The sequence below is a fragment of the Echinops telfairi genome, unplaced genomic scaffold (assembly GCF_000313985.2).
Source record: "Echinops telfairi isolate 266 unplaced genomic scaffold, ASM31398v2 ScPeMD7_6273;HRSCAF=7185, whole genome shotgun sequence".
Taxonomy (NCBI): Eukaryota; Metazoa; Chordata; class Mammalia; order Afrosoricida; family Tenrecidae; genus Echinops; species Echinops telfairi.
The window spans coordinates 906,708-924,338 of record NW_022110173.1 but is presented as its reverse complement, the minus strand read 5'-3'; the positions used below and the strand labels follow the sequence as shown (position 1 = coordinate 924,338).

Here is a 17,631-nt window from a genome sequence, read left to right as displayed (position 1 = left end):
GCTGGTGACCAAGAGAGCTATGCCCTGTGGGCACAGGGGACAGGAGGAAGCCGTGTCCAGTGGGGACAGGAGGGCCACCTGGAGGAGGTGAACCAGCAAGAGCTGGAGGCAAAGAGCAGAGTGAGAGAGCAGAGAGCGACAGAGAGGCCAACGAGTGGGGCAGCGAGAACAGGGAGAGAGAGGATGAGAGAGAGGGGTGGGGAGGGAAATGAAGGAGAGAGAGAGACCAGACACTAGCAAAAAAGAGGGAGAGGGATGGGAAACAAGATAGAAAGGGAGGAAAAGGGGAACCAGGGAAAGGCAGGAGGGGAAGAAACACAAGATGGGAACGAATCAGAGGCAGAAACTGACGGGCAGAGAGAGGGGTGAGAAACCCCCAAGTGCTGGGCTAGGTGGGGCTGGGGGCCTGGGCTGGAGCAGCCCCACACTGCCCCCCTCCAGCCCCAAGAACCTTGACTCGGCTGGGGACCCGGGCAGTGGGACTCCCCAAGTTGTGCACCCCCAGGGACCCCTGAGCCTGAGGTCCTGGCACCCTGCCTCCCTTTCAGGTCATCTCTCAGCACCCCTGCCCAGTGCTCCGTCCGGGGCAGGCTTCGCCCCACAGTGTGGGGGCCCGGGGCACGTGGGGAAGGGCTGGGAGAGGAGCTGCTGGAGGGCTTGCTCAGCCAAGCTCGATGGCCTAGTTTCCTGCTTGCCATTCAGGTGACACGCAGCCCTCGCTCCGTGAAGAGCTCCAGTACCAGCCGGGAGCCCAAGAGCCAGGGCCGGCCGGAGACAGAGACGCAGCCAGGTGGAACCCCTTTGGCCCCACCCAAAGAATGGAAGCACTGAGAGAATGGAGGGGGCCCATAGAGGGGAGGGGAGCACTCTGGGTGGGCGGAGGGCTGGAGGAGTCGCAACAACCAACACATTCGCTTCACAATAAGCGCTTTGGCACATCCCTGGGCCTCACCCCATCCCGCAAAGCAGACTCGCTGGAGGCGGGGCCTGGGAATCAGCATACCTGATTCTTACCATTGGAAAACCAGTGGCTGATTTGAATGCCAGCGTTTGAGAGGTGTGCTAGCCTAAACGGAGACTTTGAAAACATGACTCCAGAAACTCAAAGGTCACCAGTCAAGGGCCCATGGGGACGCATGTGTCCCACCCCAGTATCGGGCTGGTGGGGGAAGAGAGGGAAGGATGAAGGTATACACACACACACACTTCTGACCTTCCTCCCTGCAGTTGTCACCACAGGGCACAGGGAGGTGATGAGCTGGGTGCTCCAGATCCTGGGGTGGGGAGTTCTTAACACCTCCCTGTGGCAACCCCCCAGGAGCGAGGAGAGAAGCCTCCCAGAGTGCAACGGCACTACTGGAGATGGGAGACAGGCCCAGGTAGCCTAAAGGACTCGCTCACCGGCTGGGACATCCCTGTCGAGGGCCACACTCCACCAGCTGAGAGCAGGGCAGCTGCTCCTAGAGGGCAGGGGACACAGCAGCACGCCGGCCTGGCTCTGGGACCCACCTCCCGCTGCCTGGCAGTCTGCCCCAACCCACTGCAGCAGACAATCCGTTCTCTCCTGGTGGGAGCTGGGTCCTCCTAGGGAAGGCGGCCGGGACCAGGCTGTACTCACTACCTCGGGGGTCGCCATCCCATTGAGCTCCATCATGAACCCTCCACTCTGAGGCCCAAGGTCCCCCTGGAGTCCCCCACCACCCTCGCTCCCCTTCACAGCACGGTCCTTTTCCATTGCCCCAAAGCATCCGCTGCAGCCTGCACCTTCCCTGCCTCGCCAGCCCCTTCCCTTCTCTCACCCACTTCCAGTGGCTGCTTCTCACCGCTATCTACCAGCACATCAGGCTCTTCCGGAGGCACACATGGTTTGCTCTCACCTGCTAACAAAGTGCCGTGGAAGAAAGGCCTGGCTACCTGCTTCCATCAGATCACGGGGCCCAGGAGACCCTACGGAGCCCAGCTCTACTCTGTGCAGGTCCTCATGAGTCAGAATGAGCTTGCCGGCCACAGGTCTGATTGTTTTGTTTTTTAATCAGCTTTTACAAACCTCACCCCTCTGCCCTTTCCTCTTTGCCACCAAAGAATCTCTACGGAAGCAGGTGCTGGCAGGTTCCCATCTGCCACCCTGACCCAGAACAGCCAGTAGTCATCTGCCTGAGTATCTCTGGCATCCCTGACGGGCATCTCTCCTCTTGTGACCATCTTTAAGGTGGAACACATCATACGTTTCCCGGTAGGATTTATTTTTCTTTTTTTCTGGTGTATACTCTCCCCACTTTACAGCTAGCAAAACTGAAGCCAAATGGGCTTGTCTCCTGCTCCCACGGGTAGAAAAAGCACGCTTCCTGGTCTTGTGGGGTCTCAGGCCCCGGCTGAGTCCTCTCTGGAACCTGCCCTCCCCACTCAGCTGTGTGTGAGGGGTACGCACCCTTGTGGCTCCCGCGTTGCTGGCTTCTGCTCTTAGTGTTTTGTTTAGTGTGCAGTGACTTAATCTTCTCCAATCTGCTTGATACCGGTGATTACCACAGAATTTTTGTTACATCGAGGGAATGGAAGCGCAGGGAGCCAGTGTCCCGCAGGAGGGCTGCACACAGGGCATTGCTTGCTGGCTGAGCCAGGCCCGCCCGCCCACATGTACTGCTGCTGCTGCTTCAGGGCTGCAGCAATTAATGACTCTCCACCTGGGAGCTGCTCTTTGCCCAGCTGCCTGTTGGGGGGCTGTGAGGGGCTGAGGGACAGTCAGGCACAACAATCTGGTCCATGTGTGTGTGTCCACTTGGCTGGCTGGATTCAGCTCGAATGTGGTGGTCTGGCTCTCTGCAGAATCAGAGCTGACCTGGGACAGAGTGGAGGCCACCGTGTCCCTGGCCTCCCACCTTCCCTTTCTTGTGCTCCTGCGGTCCCCTGGTAGTGGCTGGCTATCTGTGTTTCAATAAACAGCTCCTTGAGCTTCCCCAGCATCTCTAGCCCCTCCCTCACATGGGCTCCAGCTCTGCAGAGCCTCCCGCACAGAGCCTCCTCACGCCACACCACCATGCTGTTGCACAATGCTCTCCTCACTTCCTGATCCCCGCTCCGGCCCAACTGTGTAGGTCTCTGTCCAGCGATGGGCCCTCTAGATGTCCTCCTAAATCTCCACTGCACCTTGGCCAGTGTCCTGTCTAGCACTCCATGCTATCACCCTGTGCCCTAAGAAGGAGCCCTGGTGGCGTAGTGGTTACGCATGGGGTTGCTAACTGCAAGGTCAGCGATTTGAAACCACTTGCCATCCTGGGGGGGGGGGGGGGGGGGCTTTCTATGCCGGTAGAGTTACAGTCTCACAGGGGACAGTTCTACCCTGTCCTATAGGACCTCGATGAGTCGACATCAACTTGATGACAGTGAGTTTGATTTGGGGTTTGAGGCCCTGACCTGTGCCTACCTGTGTCCTCACTCCTTAGGGGCAGGTATTTTCATCTCTGCAGCCCTGGTGCATACTCGGGCTCGACAACTGTTTGCAGATGACTGGACACTGGAGAGACCAACTGTGTGACCGGGTAGGGCCTGAAGCACGGTGTGGGTCAGTCAGGGAAGAAGCCAGTCAGGCTGTGCTTTGGGGTGCTCTGCCTAGTGGTCCAGGATTACCCCACCTGCTCGGCTGACATCACCTGGTGCTAACCCCAGTCCCTGGACAGAGCTACCCAGGAGAGGCAGTGGGCAGTGTGGGTTTTTCCCTCCTCCTCCAGTTAGCTGCATGTGCAGGAGCGGGAGGAAGGGGAGGGTGGCAATTGGCACCTATGAGACAGCTGTTAACGGTGCATGCCCGGGCCTGTCTCGGAGGGGCCTCTGATTGTCCAGTGACTGTGAGGTGGGCAGGCTGGGCCCGGTCTCGGTTGTCCCCGTGGGTCTCTGCAGGAGCTGTGGCAAGCACCTCAGAAGGACTGAGAAAGAGACGCACAGATGTTCCGTGCAGCTGTACAAACTGGCACACTCTTGCATAAAATTGCTTGTTAACACTGATCTGTGCGTGGCTTCAGTGTGTGTTGCAGGTAAATGGGGCGTCATACACGACTGTGATCAAAATGAATTTCGTCATCTAGACTTTTTTTTTAAACAAGACAGTGTCTGGCAGACAAAGGAACTGGTTGAGAGCTGAAAATAGGTAATGGTGGCAGCATGGATTTTTAATTGGCCGGAAGAGAGAGCGAAGATCTAGAAGGTAAAGCCCACGCTGAGGCCTGGGAAGAGGGATGGGGCTGGGCCTCCAGGTGGGAGACTGGGCCCGGTTTCAGGATTAGACGAGAGCTAATCCTCCCACAGCCTCAGGATGCAGGAACTCTGGTTTCATGTCTGCAAATCTTGGCTTATACAATTCAATTAAAAATATCCCCAGCCGCCAAGGGAGTTATTTTCGTTAGTCGGAACTCATAGCATGCTCCACAAAGGTCAAGGCCTTTTGGAAAAGTGCAATGTAGCTAAAATAATAATAATAATAATAACAGCGAAGGCGGATGCTCCCGCTGATGCTGGGGCCTCAGAGGGGAGGGACTTAGGAGCTGGAGGTTAAATACCCAAACCCGTGAGAGGCCAGGAGACCACTGGAGGTGGTCTTTGTGCCGCTGGCCTCGGCAGCACCCTCTTTCCCAGTGGTTCACCCACACGAGCAAGCGTCAGAATCTCCGGGCGGTGGTTCACGGCCACGCATACACTAAGTCCCGGGTGACCCGTGTTGTGCTTGCCCTCACGTCACGTAGACATGCCTTCATTTTGAAAGGCGTGAGCACCTCCTCACCAGAAACGCTTCATGAAAACGGCCTTCCTCTGCCGCGCACGAGTGCCGCTTGGGAACCACTGAGCAGGCATTGGGATTTCTTGCCCTCGCCCCACCAAAAGCCCATTGGTGACGAGCGGATCCCGGCTCTTGGCGTCCCTGCAGGATCGAGCAGAACTGCTGCCTAAAGTCTCTAAGGCTGTAAATCTTTTTTTTTTTTTTTTGACTGTAAATCTTTACAGAAGCAGACTGCCTGAGCTGGTGTGCTTGACCGCTCATCTAACAGCGGGATGCTTTCACCTCTGCGTCACCAGGGTCCTTCCTGCATTAAACCAACTCACTGGCATGGAGTCGAACCTAACTCATAGTGAGCCCATAGGACAGAGGAAAGCGGTCCCTGTGGGTGTCTGAGACTACGCCTCTTAATGGGACCAGGAAGCCCCATCTTTCTCTGTGAGAGCAGCCGGCCTTGCAGTGAGCAGCACAGCATGGCCCACCAGGCCACCAGGGGTCTTTTGGCACTCCCTCACTGCCATCAGGTCCATGGGTGACCCTACAGAACAGGGTAGAAATGCCCCTATGGGTTTCGGGCACGGCAACTCTTGACAGGAGTTGGTGGGCTTGAACCCACTGTCAGGGCTGCTGGGTCAATCCAGGGCACTGAGGGGCTGTTGCTTTCCGGGTTTGGCGTTGGTTTTGCCCTCCAATCACCTGGAGGGTTCGTTCAAACCCACGTTGCTGCGGCTTTTATTAGGTGCCTGGAGACCGAGTCCGGCTGACCAGCCAGCCGAGTACGTGGACTCAGCATGTCCTCCAGCGTGGTATGAGGGAGACCCTTTCCTTCACCACCAATGAACTCTGTCTGGAATCCCAGCATGAGACAGCCAGCCTCTGACCTTTAACATACCCATGGAGGGGGGAGGGGACGAGCGCAGGGGTCTGGAGACTGATGAGCGAGTCCTGCAACTCTGCTTTCCTCCCTGTCGAGAAGTAGCACAGCAAGGAGTGGGGCAGGGCCGGAGTCCGCGGGGCTTCTCTGCTATTGGGCCTGGGTTCCCACCTGGGTAACTGTTAGGTAGGCCAGCATAGGACTGGGGGATGTCCATTAACGCGTGCCCAGAGGGCCAAGCTAGGGGAACAAAGGAGTGGCACAGCGCACATGTTCAGGGTTCCCGCAGGTAGGCAGGAGTGGGCGTGAACTTGAATTGGATCACCTAGCCAGGTAAATTCAATTCAGCCAATGGGGTCGACCAGGGGTCTTCCACCACGCCTCCCTGTGGAATCCTTGAAAAGGCAGAAGCCCAGAGGAGAGGGGATCTTAGGACAAGGACAAGAACCGAGACGGGAGGACAAGAACTTAGAACGGAGGAGGGAGAACTCAGGTGCAGAGAGCTTTGGCACACTTTTCGGGACGCAGAGCCGCTTCCAGCTAGGCCGCATGTCCGGGAGGAGCCCCTTGGGTGCCGTGTAAACCTGAAACTTCTTCTAACTTTCATAAAACTCACTTCGATCACGAACCAGGCTTCGGCGTGAATTCTTTCTCGCGCGGAGCCAAGGACCGAGGTATAAATCTAGCTCCAGAGAGATCTAACATAACGTGGGGCCTGAGAAGAACTATCAGCGCAGGCAGGCTACGCTGGGGCCTGGGATGTAGCGGCCCGGCAGGCCGGTGTGGCAAGAGAGGGCTGTCGAGCCAGACAGGCCTGGCTTCCGACCACAGTCACCCATCAGCTTGTTTGGGACGCTCCTTCGTCTCCGTGTCTCAGTTCCTTCGTCTGCCGGATGGCACAGGTGAGTCCCACTGACCTCACAGAACTGCTGAGAAGCTGGAATGAGGGTTTGCACGCAAAGACCCCTGGAATGGTGCCGACTGGCACACGGTTGACGCCACGTGATCAATGTGAGCTTCCTCACCCAGCGAGATGGTCCCAGGGCTGGGGCCTGGGGAAAGGAACTGGGGAAGGGGCAGGCACGCTCATCCTGGGGGCTCAGGCCTGATTCCTATGCAACACGGCCCAAGCTGAAAGGAGTCTCTGCCCTCGACGTGCCCACCTCACACTCGGGATGCCAAGCTCCGCACAGAGGAGACCGTTTGCTGATGAGGAGACTCTCGGCAGGGGTGGGGGTAGGGGGGAAGAGATAAGAGATGTAGAGGGTCAAGGCCATGAACTCAAAGATGTGTCTCACATGCCTTCACATGTGGCCATGCACAGTGTTCGCTGCAATGGGAACTGCTCCCCAATTTTCTGTCCACGTTCAGCACGGGGCCTCTTTCTGCCATCCTCCTGACCTAGGGGGGGTCCATGTGGACCCCCAAGCCTACTCTGCCCTGCCCTCCCCTGCCTCCTGGGAACCCCTTGGGCATGAGCGCCGTTCCAAGAGGGGGCCTGGCATCATGAGCAGGACATTCTCCCGTACGTTTGTCCCGATGATGAAAGGCCAGCATCTTCCAGCCCGTTGTTGAGTCTTACAGACCATCTGTCTTCATTTCTTAATGTCCCCGGAGCAGAACAAGCCTGCTACCCTCTGACCAACACAGCTCCATGGGAATGCAGTGACGCACTCTGCAGGAGACGTCACACTCTCACAGGCTCCAGGATGTCACAGAGGATCAGAAGACACCATGGGAGGGAGAGAAACACCTGGAACACTTCTCCGGGCAGCTCAGCCCACAGGCGCCTTCCATGAGTCCCTGGGGAAGTGGCAGACGCTGATGGCACAGTATGCGTGTGTGATTCACATGGGGAAATGTCACTTTGGGCCCAAAAAGAGCCTACCAGCCGTCAGCGTGGAACCCGGCCCTACCCGCTGACCTTCCAGCCTGCTGAAGCGGACGTTTCGGGAGGGAAATAGAGCAGAGCCAAATTTCCTAGCCACGTGAAACCGAGAGGGAGATGTTTCCCGCCCCCGAGGGCCGCTCCCACTGCCCTCCTCTCCCTGGTAAGAGGATGGCCCCAGGAAGAGCTACACTCCTTTCCCATCCAGTCCTTATCTGCTGACAGAGCCCACCCCAAACCAGACCGAGACCTTTAAGGTGTGTCTGTGTGAGCACTGGGGGGTGGGGGACCTTGGGTTTTCAAGCGGACAAGATTATGACACAGTAGTGATCATTTCCAAAAACATGTACAGTGCCAGGAATCCCCAAGTGACACACATGTTTAAGTGTTGCCCTACTCATGGGAAGATTGGCAGTTCAAACCCACCCAGGGCCCCTTGGGAGAAAGCCTTGACCATCTGCTTCTGATAGGTCAGGCCTGGGAGAGCTGTCCTACTTGTGAGCTGAGGCCTCCACAGGCCAGAACCACTGGGGTTTTTCGTTGTTGCTGGTGTGCTTTCTGTTGACAAAGAGCCAGGCACTGCGTGAAGCACCCTATGGGTATGTCCCTAAATGATATTCTCACCACCTTAAAAATGAGAACCCAGAGGCTAGTTTCTCCCCAAACCCCCCCCCATGAAAAGCAACCCTCTCACATTAACGCTGGGGTATGAATGGCCCTCCAAGTCCAGAAGGCCTTTCATCATGATGTTCTGAAGCTCGGCTGAAAGCACTCTTGGACCAGTCGCCTCCTGTGCACACAGGGCACAGAGGGATGGAGATGTCAGCCTGCAAGGGTGCCAGGATGCTCAGACACCAGGGAGCAGCCCATTCTGCTCCACGCCCTCCTCCTTCCTCTGCCTTCCCCGCTGAGGCCCAAGAGTGGAGCGGGTCATGCGCCTTCCCCCCATGGAGGCGTCCCTCCTCCACCCTTCCGAGTCTGACTGCTTCTTGAAGAAGCATGCTGTGGTTTGGGCTGTCTCAGTCTCCAAGGGAATGGGTGATTTATGTCCTTTTATTCGGCAAACAGCTTTGTACTGAACGGAGGCGACTTGCTGAATGTCACCGGGTGGGGGCAGGGGAGCTGTGCAGAATCCCAATGAAGCCTTCCAGGCCTGGGCAGGATGACAAGGAGCGCCTCTGTGGCTGTGTGGCTTTGTCCTGTGGGAGTCGGGAAGGGGCAGTGGATCCTGGGAGGCTCCTGGCTGGGACAGCAAGGAAATGCTGAGAACCCTGCTGTCCTGGCTCCCCTGCTGGGCTGGGCTTCTCCTCCTCCTGGCACTTTGCAGGAGGCAGGAGGGGTGTCAGGGTATCAGATGGGGGTTGGGGGGGGGGGCTGGGGGCTCCTCTGTGGAGCTGAGTCAGTGTGTAGGCTGGCTGCCTGAGCCAGGGCTTCAGGACCCAGGGGCCTTGGTTGGCTGCAGAACAAAGCAGGAGGGACCGATACATTCACCAGGGCAGAGGCAGGACTCCACTGTGCACATGAACCTCCCCAAACCCAGAGTACAACTGGAGGGACTCTCTCTTCTCAAGCTCCGCCTCACTGTCTCTTACCATGGAGGCCTGGGTCCATAAGCTCCCAAAAGCCATCAGCAAAAGCCCAACCCCCTGCACGGATGCCAGCCCAGCCCACTTCAACACACCGTGAGCATTCAGTGTTTGCTGAATGAATGATGAATGGTAGTGCTGAACTACCTAATAAGCAAGGAAAGCGTGGGCTTATGTGTGCTTACTGATGAATCTACGGTGAACTATTCCACCTTTTTTTCCACCACATCCGAGATCCAGCTTTTCAGGATGGCTGGCATCTGTCTCTCTCCCAAGCCCACAGCACCTTCCTGCAGAATCAAAGCCCCCTTTCAAATGGACCATCCGTGACAGGGGCAGAGTGCCCAGAGAGCAAGGCAAGCACAGGAAGCTGTTCAAACCCATCTGAAGTTGTTCACTACAGACTTGTAAGCAAACACATGTAAACCCGTGCTTACCTTGTTGATTAGGTAATCGCCACCTGGCTCTTGCATGACTTCCAGAGTGGTCCTGAAGGCTAAGGACTGCAGGGTGAGAAAACAGAGCCCTGGGCCTGGGGCTGGGTGACTCTGCCTGGTGCCAGTGGGCAACAGTGCCCTGAAGAACAGGAAAGGCCACAAGTCTGTGGCCCTGGGGGGCCTCTGAGATCATACAGCCCAAGCCGCTCACTGCAGATGAGCAAACCACGGCCTTACAGAAAGGGCTTTCCACAGCCAGGGTGTAGCATAGCACCTATGAAACATACAACTCTACTCTAGTTCTTTAATGCTTCCTCTCCCCCACTGTCATGACCCCAATTCTACCTGACAAATGCGGCTAGACAAGAGCAAGTACACTGGTACAGATAAGAGCTGGAAACACAGGGAATCCAGGACAGATAAACCTCAGGACCAATATTGAGAGTAGCCATATCAAGAGGGGAAGGGGAAGGTGGGGGAAGAAAGGGGGAACCGAACACAATGATCTATCTATAACCCCCTCCCAGGGGTATAGACAACAGAAAAGTGGGTGAATGGAGACAGCAGTCGGTGTAAGACATGAAAAAAAAATAATTTATGCATTATCAAGGGTTCATGAGGGAGGAAAGGAGGGAAGGAAAAAATGAGGAGCTGATACTAAGGGCTCAAGTAGACAGAAAATGTTTTGAAAATGATGATGGCAACATATGTACAAGTGTGCTTGACACAATGGATGGATGGATGGATGGATGGATGGATGGATGGATGGATGGATGGATGGATGGGTTGTGATAAAAGCTGTACGAGCACCTAGTAAAATGATTTATAAAAAAAGAAGGGCTTTCCCAAAGCAACAAACATGGACCGAACGGGCACACACAGGCGGAACATCTGGGTCCCCTCACTCAGCACCAGCATTTCCTCCTGCCTCCTCGGGCTGGGAATCCAGCCTCATCACCCCTGGGCTGGCTGGGGGCTCCTACTTCAGCTGCTAGTCCCGACCTCAGCCCAACTCCATCCCCAGCACGGGCTGTGGCCCTGGCCTGAGTCTCCAGGCAGCATGCTCAGCCTCCCAGGAGGATGGCATTGGTGAACTGGGCTAGAGGGAGCCATGCGTTCTCAGGGCTGCGGACAGCAGGGGAGCATCCACGACAAGCAATGAGCGAGGCAGACCCACTGGAGGCTGAGTCACCCTGGCTTTCTTTTGCTGTGATTGTGGCCGGTCAATTTATCAATGTGGATTCATAAAGTTACAGTATTTTCATGTTCTAATACGTCTCCTTCCAGCCCTCTTTTCTTGTGTCTTAAGTTGTTCGCGGACTTAATGGAAACAACGTTTACATGGGAAGTGTGCAGCGCCTTCAGGGGTCTAGGGACATGTGGGTGGCCGGGAGAGGGTGGGCTGAGGGGCTAGCCTTTTTCCACCCCATCTTTTCCTCTTACCCTGTGGGTTGACAAGAAGGAACGAGTTTTTGTTCTCTTTGACCATTTCTTTACGCCTTGGTTGGCGTGATAGGTTACACATTGGGCTGCTAACCACGAGGTCAGCAGTTCGAAACCACCAACAGCTCCAGGGTGGAAAGCTGAAGTTTTCTCTTCCCGTAAAGAGGTAGTTCTACCTTGTCCTAAAAGATCACTATGTGTCAGAAAGGGCTCAATGACAGTGGTTTTGTATTCGCGCTTTCTACCTCTTGGCTGACGAGGGAAACCAAGGCTCATCAGGCCATGCGATAGTCAGTCTGTCATCCCTAGCCAATCAGGAAACTGCTGGCGCTACCGCCAAGTTTTCTGGGAGATCGCCCAAACTTCCCGGGTCCTGGGCTCATTCCTTTTGATTCCTTCTTCCCTGGGGAGGACCCCTGACTCCCAGGGGACGGTAAGGGGCGGGCCTGGGAGGGGAGAGCCGCCTCTGGAGGCCAGAGGAGGGACGCAAGGGCACTCACTCCAGCACGTCACGGTTGAACTGCTTCTTGCTGTTGCCCAGAAACTCTCCGATCATCTGGCGGCTGAGGCCCTTCCGCTGGAGAAGGAAGTGGGCCACCCCGATCGGGGTGTCCGGGATGAAGCCGCGCGAGATCAGGAACTGGATGCCCTTGTCCGGGTTTCTGGGGGTGCGGGGCAGGGGGAGAGAAGGGACATGTAGCGTGAGCCCAGGCTGTTCCACCACCTCCAAAGGCGCTCTCACTGTGTGCTCGGTAGATCCACGCTACTCCCTCAGCGGTCTTACTCGTGCAAAGGAGGAAAGTACAGAAATTGAGCATAAGCGTCTAGAACCTTTTATAGCACTTGGCATTTTGCGGACAGCCAAGCATGTGATTGTTTTTCTAGTATTTCATTTTTTTCCTGAGTTTTCCAAAAGTGCCAGCCTGAAACCTATTGGGGGGAAACAAACTGGTCTTTCACTCCAGACCGTCTGAGCATAGCTGTCTTGAGGGATTCGAGTTTGTGTGTGCGCATTTGTGGGCACGCAGTCGTACTGCTGTGGATTGGAGACGGGTTGGGGGGTTGTGCATACCAGGGCAAACAGTGGCTGTGGCTTCCAGGAACCCTGCCACTTACTCGCTGTTTCATCGTGTGACGGTCTCCTTATTTGAGTGAAACCCGCCTCCTTTTCCGAAAAATAGTTCAGTAACGTCTAGGGAGGCGCCCTGGTAGTAGAGTGAGTTACAAGTTGGGCTACTAACAGGAAGATTGGCAGTTCAAACCCACCTGTCCCTCGCTGGGAGAAAGATGGGGCTCTCTGCCCCCTTCATGGTTCACAGCCTCAGACACCCACAGGGCCAGTCGGCTCTGACCAATAGGCTCACTGTGAGTCTGAATGGGCTTGGGGGCAGTGAGTTTGTTCGTTTAGTTGTGGGTAAGGAGCTCTGGTGGCACAGCAGCCAAGGGCTCAGCTGCAAACTGAAAAGTCGGTGGTTCGAACCCACCCATCCACCCCTCAGGAAAAAGACCCAGTGATCCGCTTCCATAAAGGTGACAGCCAGGAAAACCCAATGGTACATTTCTGCTCTGTCACACGGGGTCACAACGAGCTGGAATCCACTCGAAGCAGCCAACAGCATTGCTAGATATTGCTGAAAAGATTGCAGCTGACTTATGCTATGCATGGCAGCTAGTCCCCTGGAATGGAAGCTTCTGGCAACCACCGGATGTGTCTCGCTCATCTTTGTGGGCATTCAGGAACTTTCAGTGGAATGAATCCATGGAGCACCGCTGTGGACAGGAGAGCTGTGGTACTTCTTGTCTTAGGGTTCTGGGGGTAGTGTGTGTGTGTGTGTGTGTGTGTGTGTGTGTGTGTGTGTGTGTGAAGATGAGTGCTTCTGGTACTTTATGTGTCAATAGGATGGGGTCTGCATGCTGCCTCTGCTTGGCACCACCTGTGTACACTCTTGTCTCTAATAGTTGTTGAGTGGGAACCTAAGCAGCTGTGGAGTTCTTCACTGAAAACATTATTATTATTTCAATAAACATTTTAAAACGTGTACTTCTTAAACACGATCTCAGAGACCAGGTGTAGCACAAATGCCACCCGCCAGGTTACTGGGGTGATGCCCCTTTTGACCTAGAACCCAGCCTGGTGAGGAGTAGGTTCCTAAAAGTTTGGTGGTTTGAAACCACCCACAAGTACCACAGAATGAGGGCTGCTGCTCCCCTTCCAAAGGTCACAGCTCTACATGAATTCAGGGAGCATGTAGTTGGTTGGTAAAAAGAGGTCCCTCCCTCATCCCCCCCCCACACACACACTTACATGTTGAAGAGGTTGAGGCCGATGCGGTAGAGCCGCTTGCGCAGGGTGTCGGTGGAGAGCGTGGGCGACTGGCAACTGGCAGGGTTCTCGCAGTGGTAGCGCGGCAGGCTCAGGATCATGGCCTGCAGGGCCTCCTTGGAGGCCATGGCCGACACCTCCGAGCCGGACTTGGCTGACTTAGTGGACGTGCTGCTGCTGCTTAGCTGCTCGGAGTTGTCGCCAGCCTCGGCCTCGACCTCCGTCCCTTTCCCCACTTCGCCCTCCTCTGCCTCCTCCAGCCCGGCCTCGGTTGTCTCCGAGCGGTCGGCGGCGAGCAGGCCCCCGGCTGGCCCCGCCTCTGCCTCGGCACACGGGTGTTCGGCTGGGACCGCAGAGGCCCCCTGCTCGCCGGCCTGACCCGGCTCACCGCTGCCGGCCGCGGGCTCCGAGCTGGCCGCCGGCGCGGTCTGCGCGCCCAGGCAGTTGGCCACCGACAGCGCGGTGGAGGAGGAGACGGAGATGTTCTGGTTGGCGAACTGCACGGTGACGTCCCGGAAAGCCATCATGAGCGTCCCGCTGTGGCCCGGGGGCAGGCCGGCGGCCTCAGCGGCCCCCTCGGCCAGCCCCGGGCCGGCGCCCTCGGCCTCCCGGAGGAGCTCGGCCTCCAGGCCGGGCGGCCCCGCGCCCGCGTGCAGCGCCTGGTGGAGCTGGTAGGCGCCGCTCTCCTGCAGGGAGCACATGGTCTTGAGGCTCCAGGTGCTGAGCGCGTCGTCGATGGACTTGGCCAGGGACTGCACCTGCTCCGTGAAGGAGTCCTCCAGCTCGGTGAGCGTGCCCGCCAAGGCGGGCGGCAGGGAGGGCGAGCGCACCAGCGGCAGCCCCATGAGGCCGTAGCCCTCCATGAGCGCCTTCTCCGCCGCCAGGCTCTCGGCGGTGGGCGCCCGCATCTTGCGCAGGGAGATCCGCCGAGGCAGGCGGCTCTCCAGGAGCGAGTTGCGGATCTTCTCGAAGTTCTTGCTGAGCTGATACTGGCGGAAGGCAGTTTGGATGGTGCAGGCGGCGCGCCGGGACACCAGGTGGCCCCCGTACTTGTGTTCTAGCATTTCAATCTGCAACAAGACAGGGCAGGGGGAGGCGAGAAAAAGAGCTCCCATGGGTAAGGAGTCATGGACATCAATCAGTATGGGGGAGGAGGGATCACCTGGACAGACTGTGGTCTGGAGCCAGATTACACAGCTGGAAGGATCTGGGAGGGGTAGGGGGGCTCACTTCTGTAAACTCCTAGCATGTAAGAAAATCAAGTTCGAGAGAGGTGCTCCACCTTTGGTGAGTCTCCTAGTGGTCGATAGAAGGCGATTGGTGAGGTCCCCGGGGACCAGGGCAAGAGCAGCTACTGCTGCGGGGGCCATACACTGCTGCTGTGGTGGTTGTTACCAAATGCTCCTCTCAGAGATGCACCCTGAAGTACTGATGGGGGAAATTCACGGCACCTTCCACTTGCATTCAAAACGGTTCCATCCAAAAAGTTGGGGCAGGACTGGATCACACAGATTATTCACATGAATAAGAATGCTCACAAGAGAGTTGGAGCCAGGTGGTGGGCATCTGGGAGTTCACGACATCATTCTATTGTTGTGTATATTTGAAAGTAGTTTTTGACAATTGAAAAGAAACGCCAAGGAAGAGGAAGAAATGAAAAATTGCTACCCCTGTCGCTCATCCGCGCTCCCTGCCAGAACTCATGACCTGGCGTTAGGACAGATCCTGCCCTTGGCAGCACGACAAGAGTTGACACTGGGGTTTGATCAGCCAGGAGCTAGGCCACGGTACGTGGTCAGTAAGTGTGAACAGAATGAAGAGATACGTGGACTATAGGTGAATGAATGTCTCCAGGGTGGGTTTCTCCAATCAATCCAATGGACGAATGGGTCGCATGAACATCAGTCTAGTGGTCTCAAGCCCGAGGAGAGAACAACGAGATGGTGCCCAGCCACCACACCCCAGTGGACACCCAAGGGCTTGAATTAGAAGGTCCTGGACAGAGTGGACGAGAAATGTGGGACAAACTCAAGATCATGAAAGAGACTGAGCTTGCTGGAGAGATAAGAACTGAGGGAGCCTTCAAGACGATGGCCCTTGGTCACCCTTTGAGTCTGAAACCAGACTCACCCCCGGGGCTCCATTTTCAGCCAAACAATAGACAGGTCTAAAGGGGAACAGTAACACCACTGAGGTCTGCACACCTTACAGAGTGATCGACCGCTGGGGATTGATGGGCGACATTTACTCACGGGCAGAGTTCAGGAGGATCAGGAAAGAAGGAGGGTTGGAGACAGGAAACATGGGGAGGAGGGACCACAGGTGATCTTACATTGAGGAGACAGCAGTGAAGGAGATGAAACTGTGTGTGAATCGTTGAATTTAAACGGATGCCCTGCTCTGTCCTCCTTCCCCCACTTCACAATGAAAATTCTTGAAAAATAACACTGAGCAGGTTAGGAAGCGATTTCATTTTCATTTTCATAGGATTTGTTTTTCCTATTCAATAAATTAAGTTCAGCCGATGTCAACTGTGCACTGCCTCTAACGACGCCGGCTTGTGGAAAACAACAATAATGAAGAAATGTATTCTCCTTCTTTACAGAGCTCCCAGCTACCTCAGTGGAGCTAGCCTTGACATTTCCTAGAATGAGCCTCTCACGAACCACTATAGAACCATTATAGAATATATATATATATGTTTTTGGGGGGAGTGGGTTTCTCTCTAGGCCACATGAGCAGTGAGTTCACAATTCAAGACCCCCTTTTGCACAGTAGAAACCGTCCAATTAGGGCAGGGCTTGGTTGGTGGGGAGTGGCATGTCACCTCGGCAGACGCGGCTCCACATTCTCTCCACCCTGCTCCATGTCTGTGCGCTTCCCTCCCGTTTTAGTTGTTACACGCTCACTATTGTTTCTGTACCAGAACCGCTCAGCAAAGAAGCCTGGGGGTGAGTAGTCAATAGCACGTAACCGTGCCCCCTTACTAACGCCTTCTGAATTTAGAGAAGGGACAAGGGCTACCTTTCTTTAAAAAATAATTTTATTGGGAGCTATAAATAACTTTATGTCTTGCAGATATTATAACAATCCTTAATTCAATTAATTCCAGCATAATTGTACAATTGCTGCCACCATCATTTTCAAAACATTTTCTTTCTTCTTGAACTCTTTGATATTAGCTCCCCTTTATCCCCTCTCTCCCCCACCCTATCCCCCAGGAACCCTTATTATTGTATTAGTTCCCCCATATTCTACGCCATCCAATGTATCTGTTCACCTACAATTCTGTTATTTGCTCCCCTAGAGTGGGGTTATACCGTCATCATTGTTATCGATTCCCCCTCCCCCACCTCTTCCTGTACCCTCAGGGAATTCTTACTCCCATTACTATTTCTGAAGGGTTTATCTATCTTGGATTTCATGCATCGAACTACCTTAATTATATAAATGAACATACACAGGTCTCACAAGATTCCTGAGGTGGAAATAAGACCATAATAGTAAGGGGAGGAAATATTAAAGAACGAGAGGATATTTATGTGTTTCATTAGTGCTATACCACACCCTGGATATATCATCCCTTCCGTATGGCTCTTCTGTGAGGGACTGTCCAATTATCTTACAGGTGGTTTTGGGTCTCCACTTTGTCTATACTACTTCACGTCAGTCAATCTGATAGCTTGTTTTTGACATAGGCTGTCTTAAGGAAATGGTCTTAGTGGTGACGTTGTGGGTTCTGATTATTTCGTTGAGACGTTTGGGAAGTGGGAACATATTCCTGGGCCATGAAGTTATGGCTTGTACAAGCCATCCACTACATTTAGATATAATGCCATTCCTTAACTGAGAAGTAGGATGGAAGGAGTATGTGTAACAACTCCAGACAAGAATCACATCTTCACTCCAATGTCCCCAGACTGTGGGTGCAGAGGGGTATAGATTAAAAGACCAGATTTGACCCCTCAACACAATACTTCAATCCATTTCCTTCTCCCCTCTCCTAGAATGCACCTAGAATGATCGCCTCTCACAGCCCCTGGGTACATGGATGATGGCCCACAGCTGGCCCAGGAGACCTCATTGATATACCCTCAGGGAAAACGGGGCCTCTGCAGCCTTCACGTCAGCTCTTCCAGCCTTGCCACTGAGGGTCCATCTCCAAATCTAGTAAAATAATTAGTTTCTCCCTCTATATCCAACCCTACTCTTTGGAGATAAAATATGTATTCACTTGGATGTTGAAATGGTCAACAAAGCTCCCTATATGATCCCCCCCCCCCAAAGTATTTGCATCTCACAAGGTGGTGGTGGT

General features: G+C 54.9%; 1 protein-coding gene across 1 annotated transcript in view; it reads right to left on the bottom strand.

Annotated features, from left to right (window-relative positions):
• Positions 1-17,631, bottom strand: part of IQSEC3 (IQ motif and Sec7 domain ArfGEF 3) — a 116,652-nt gene that overhangs the window by 18,059 nt on the left and 80,962 nt on the right. The window contains exons 4-5 of the mRNA XM_045295896.1: positions 13,299-14,386; positions 11,494-11,655 (exon numbers count right to left, since the gene is read on the bottom strand). Coding sequence (XP_045151831.1) covers positions 11,494-11,655; positions 13,299-14,386 — 1,250 coding nt within the window. The remainder of the gene's footprint in view (positions 1-11,493; positions 11,656-13,298; positions 14,387-17,631) is intronic.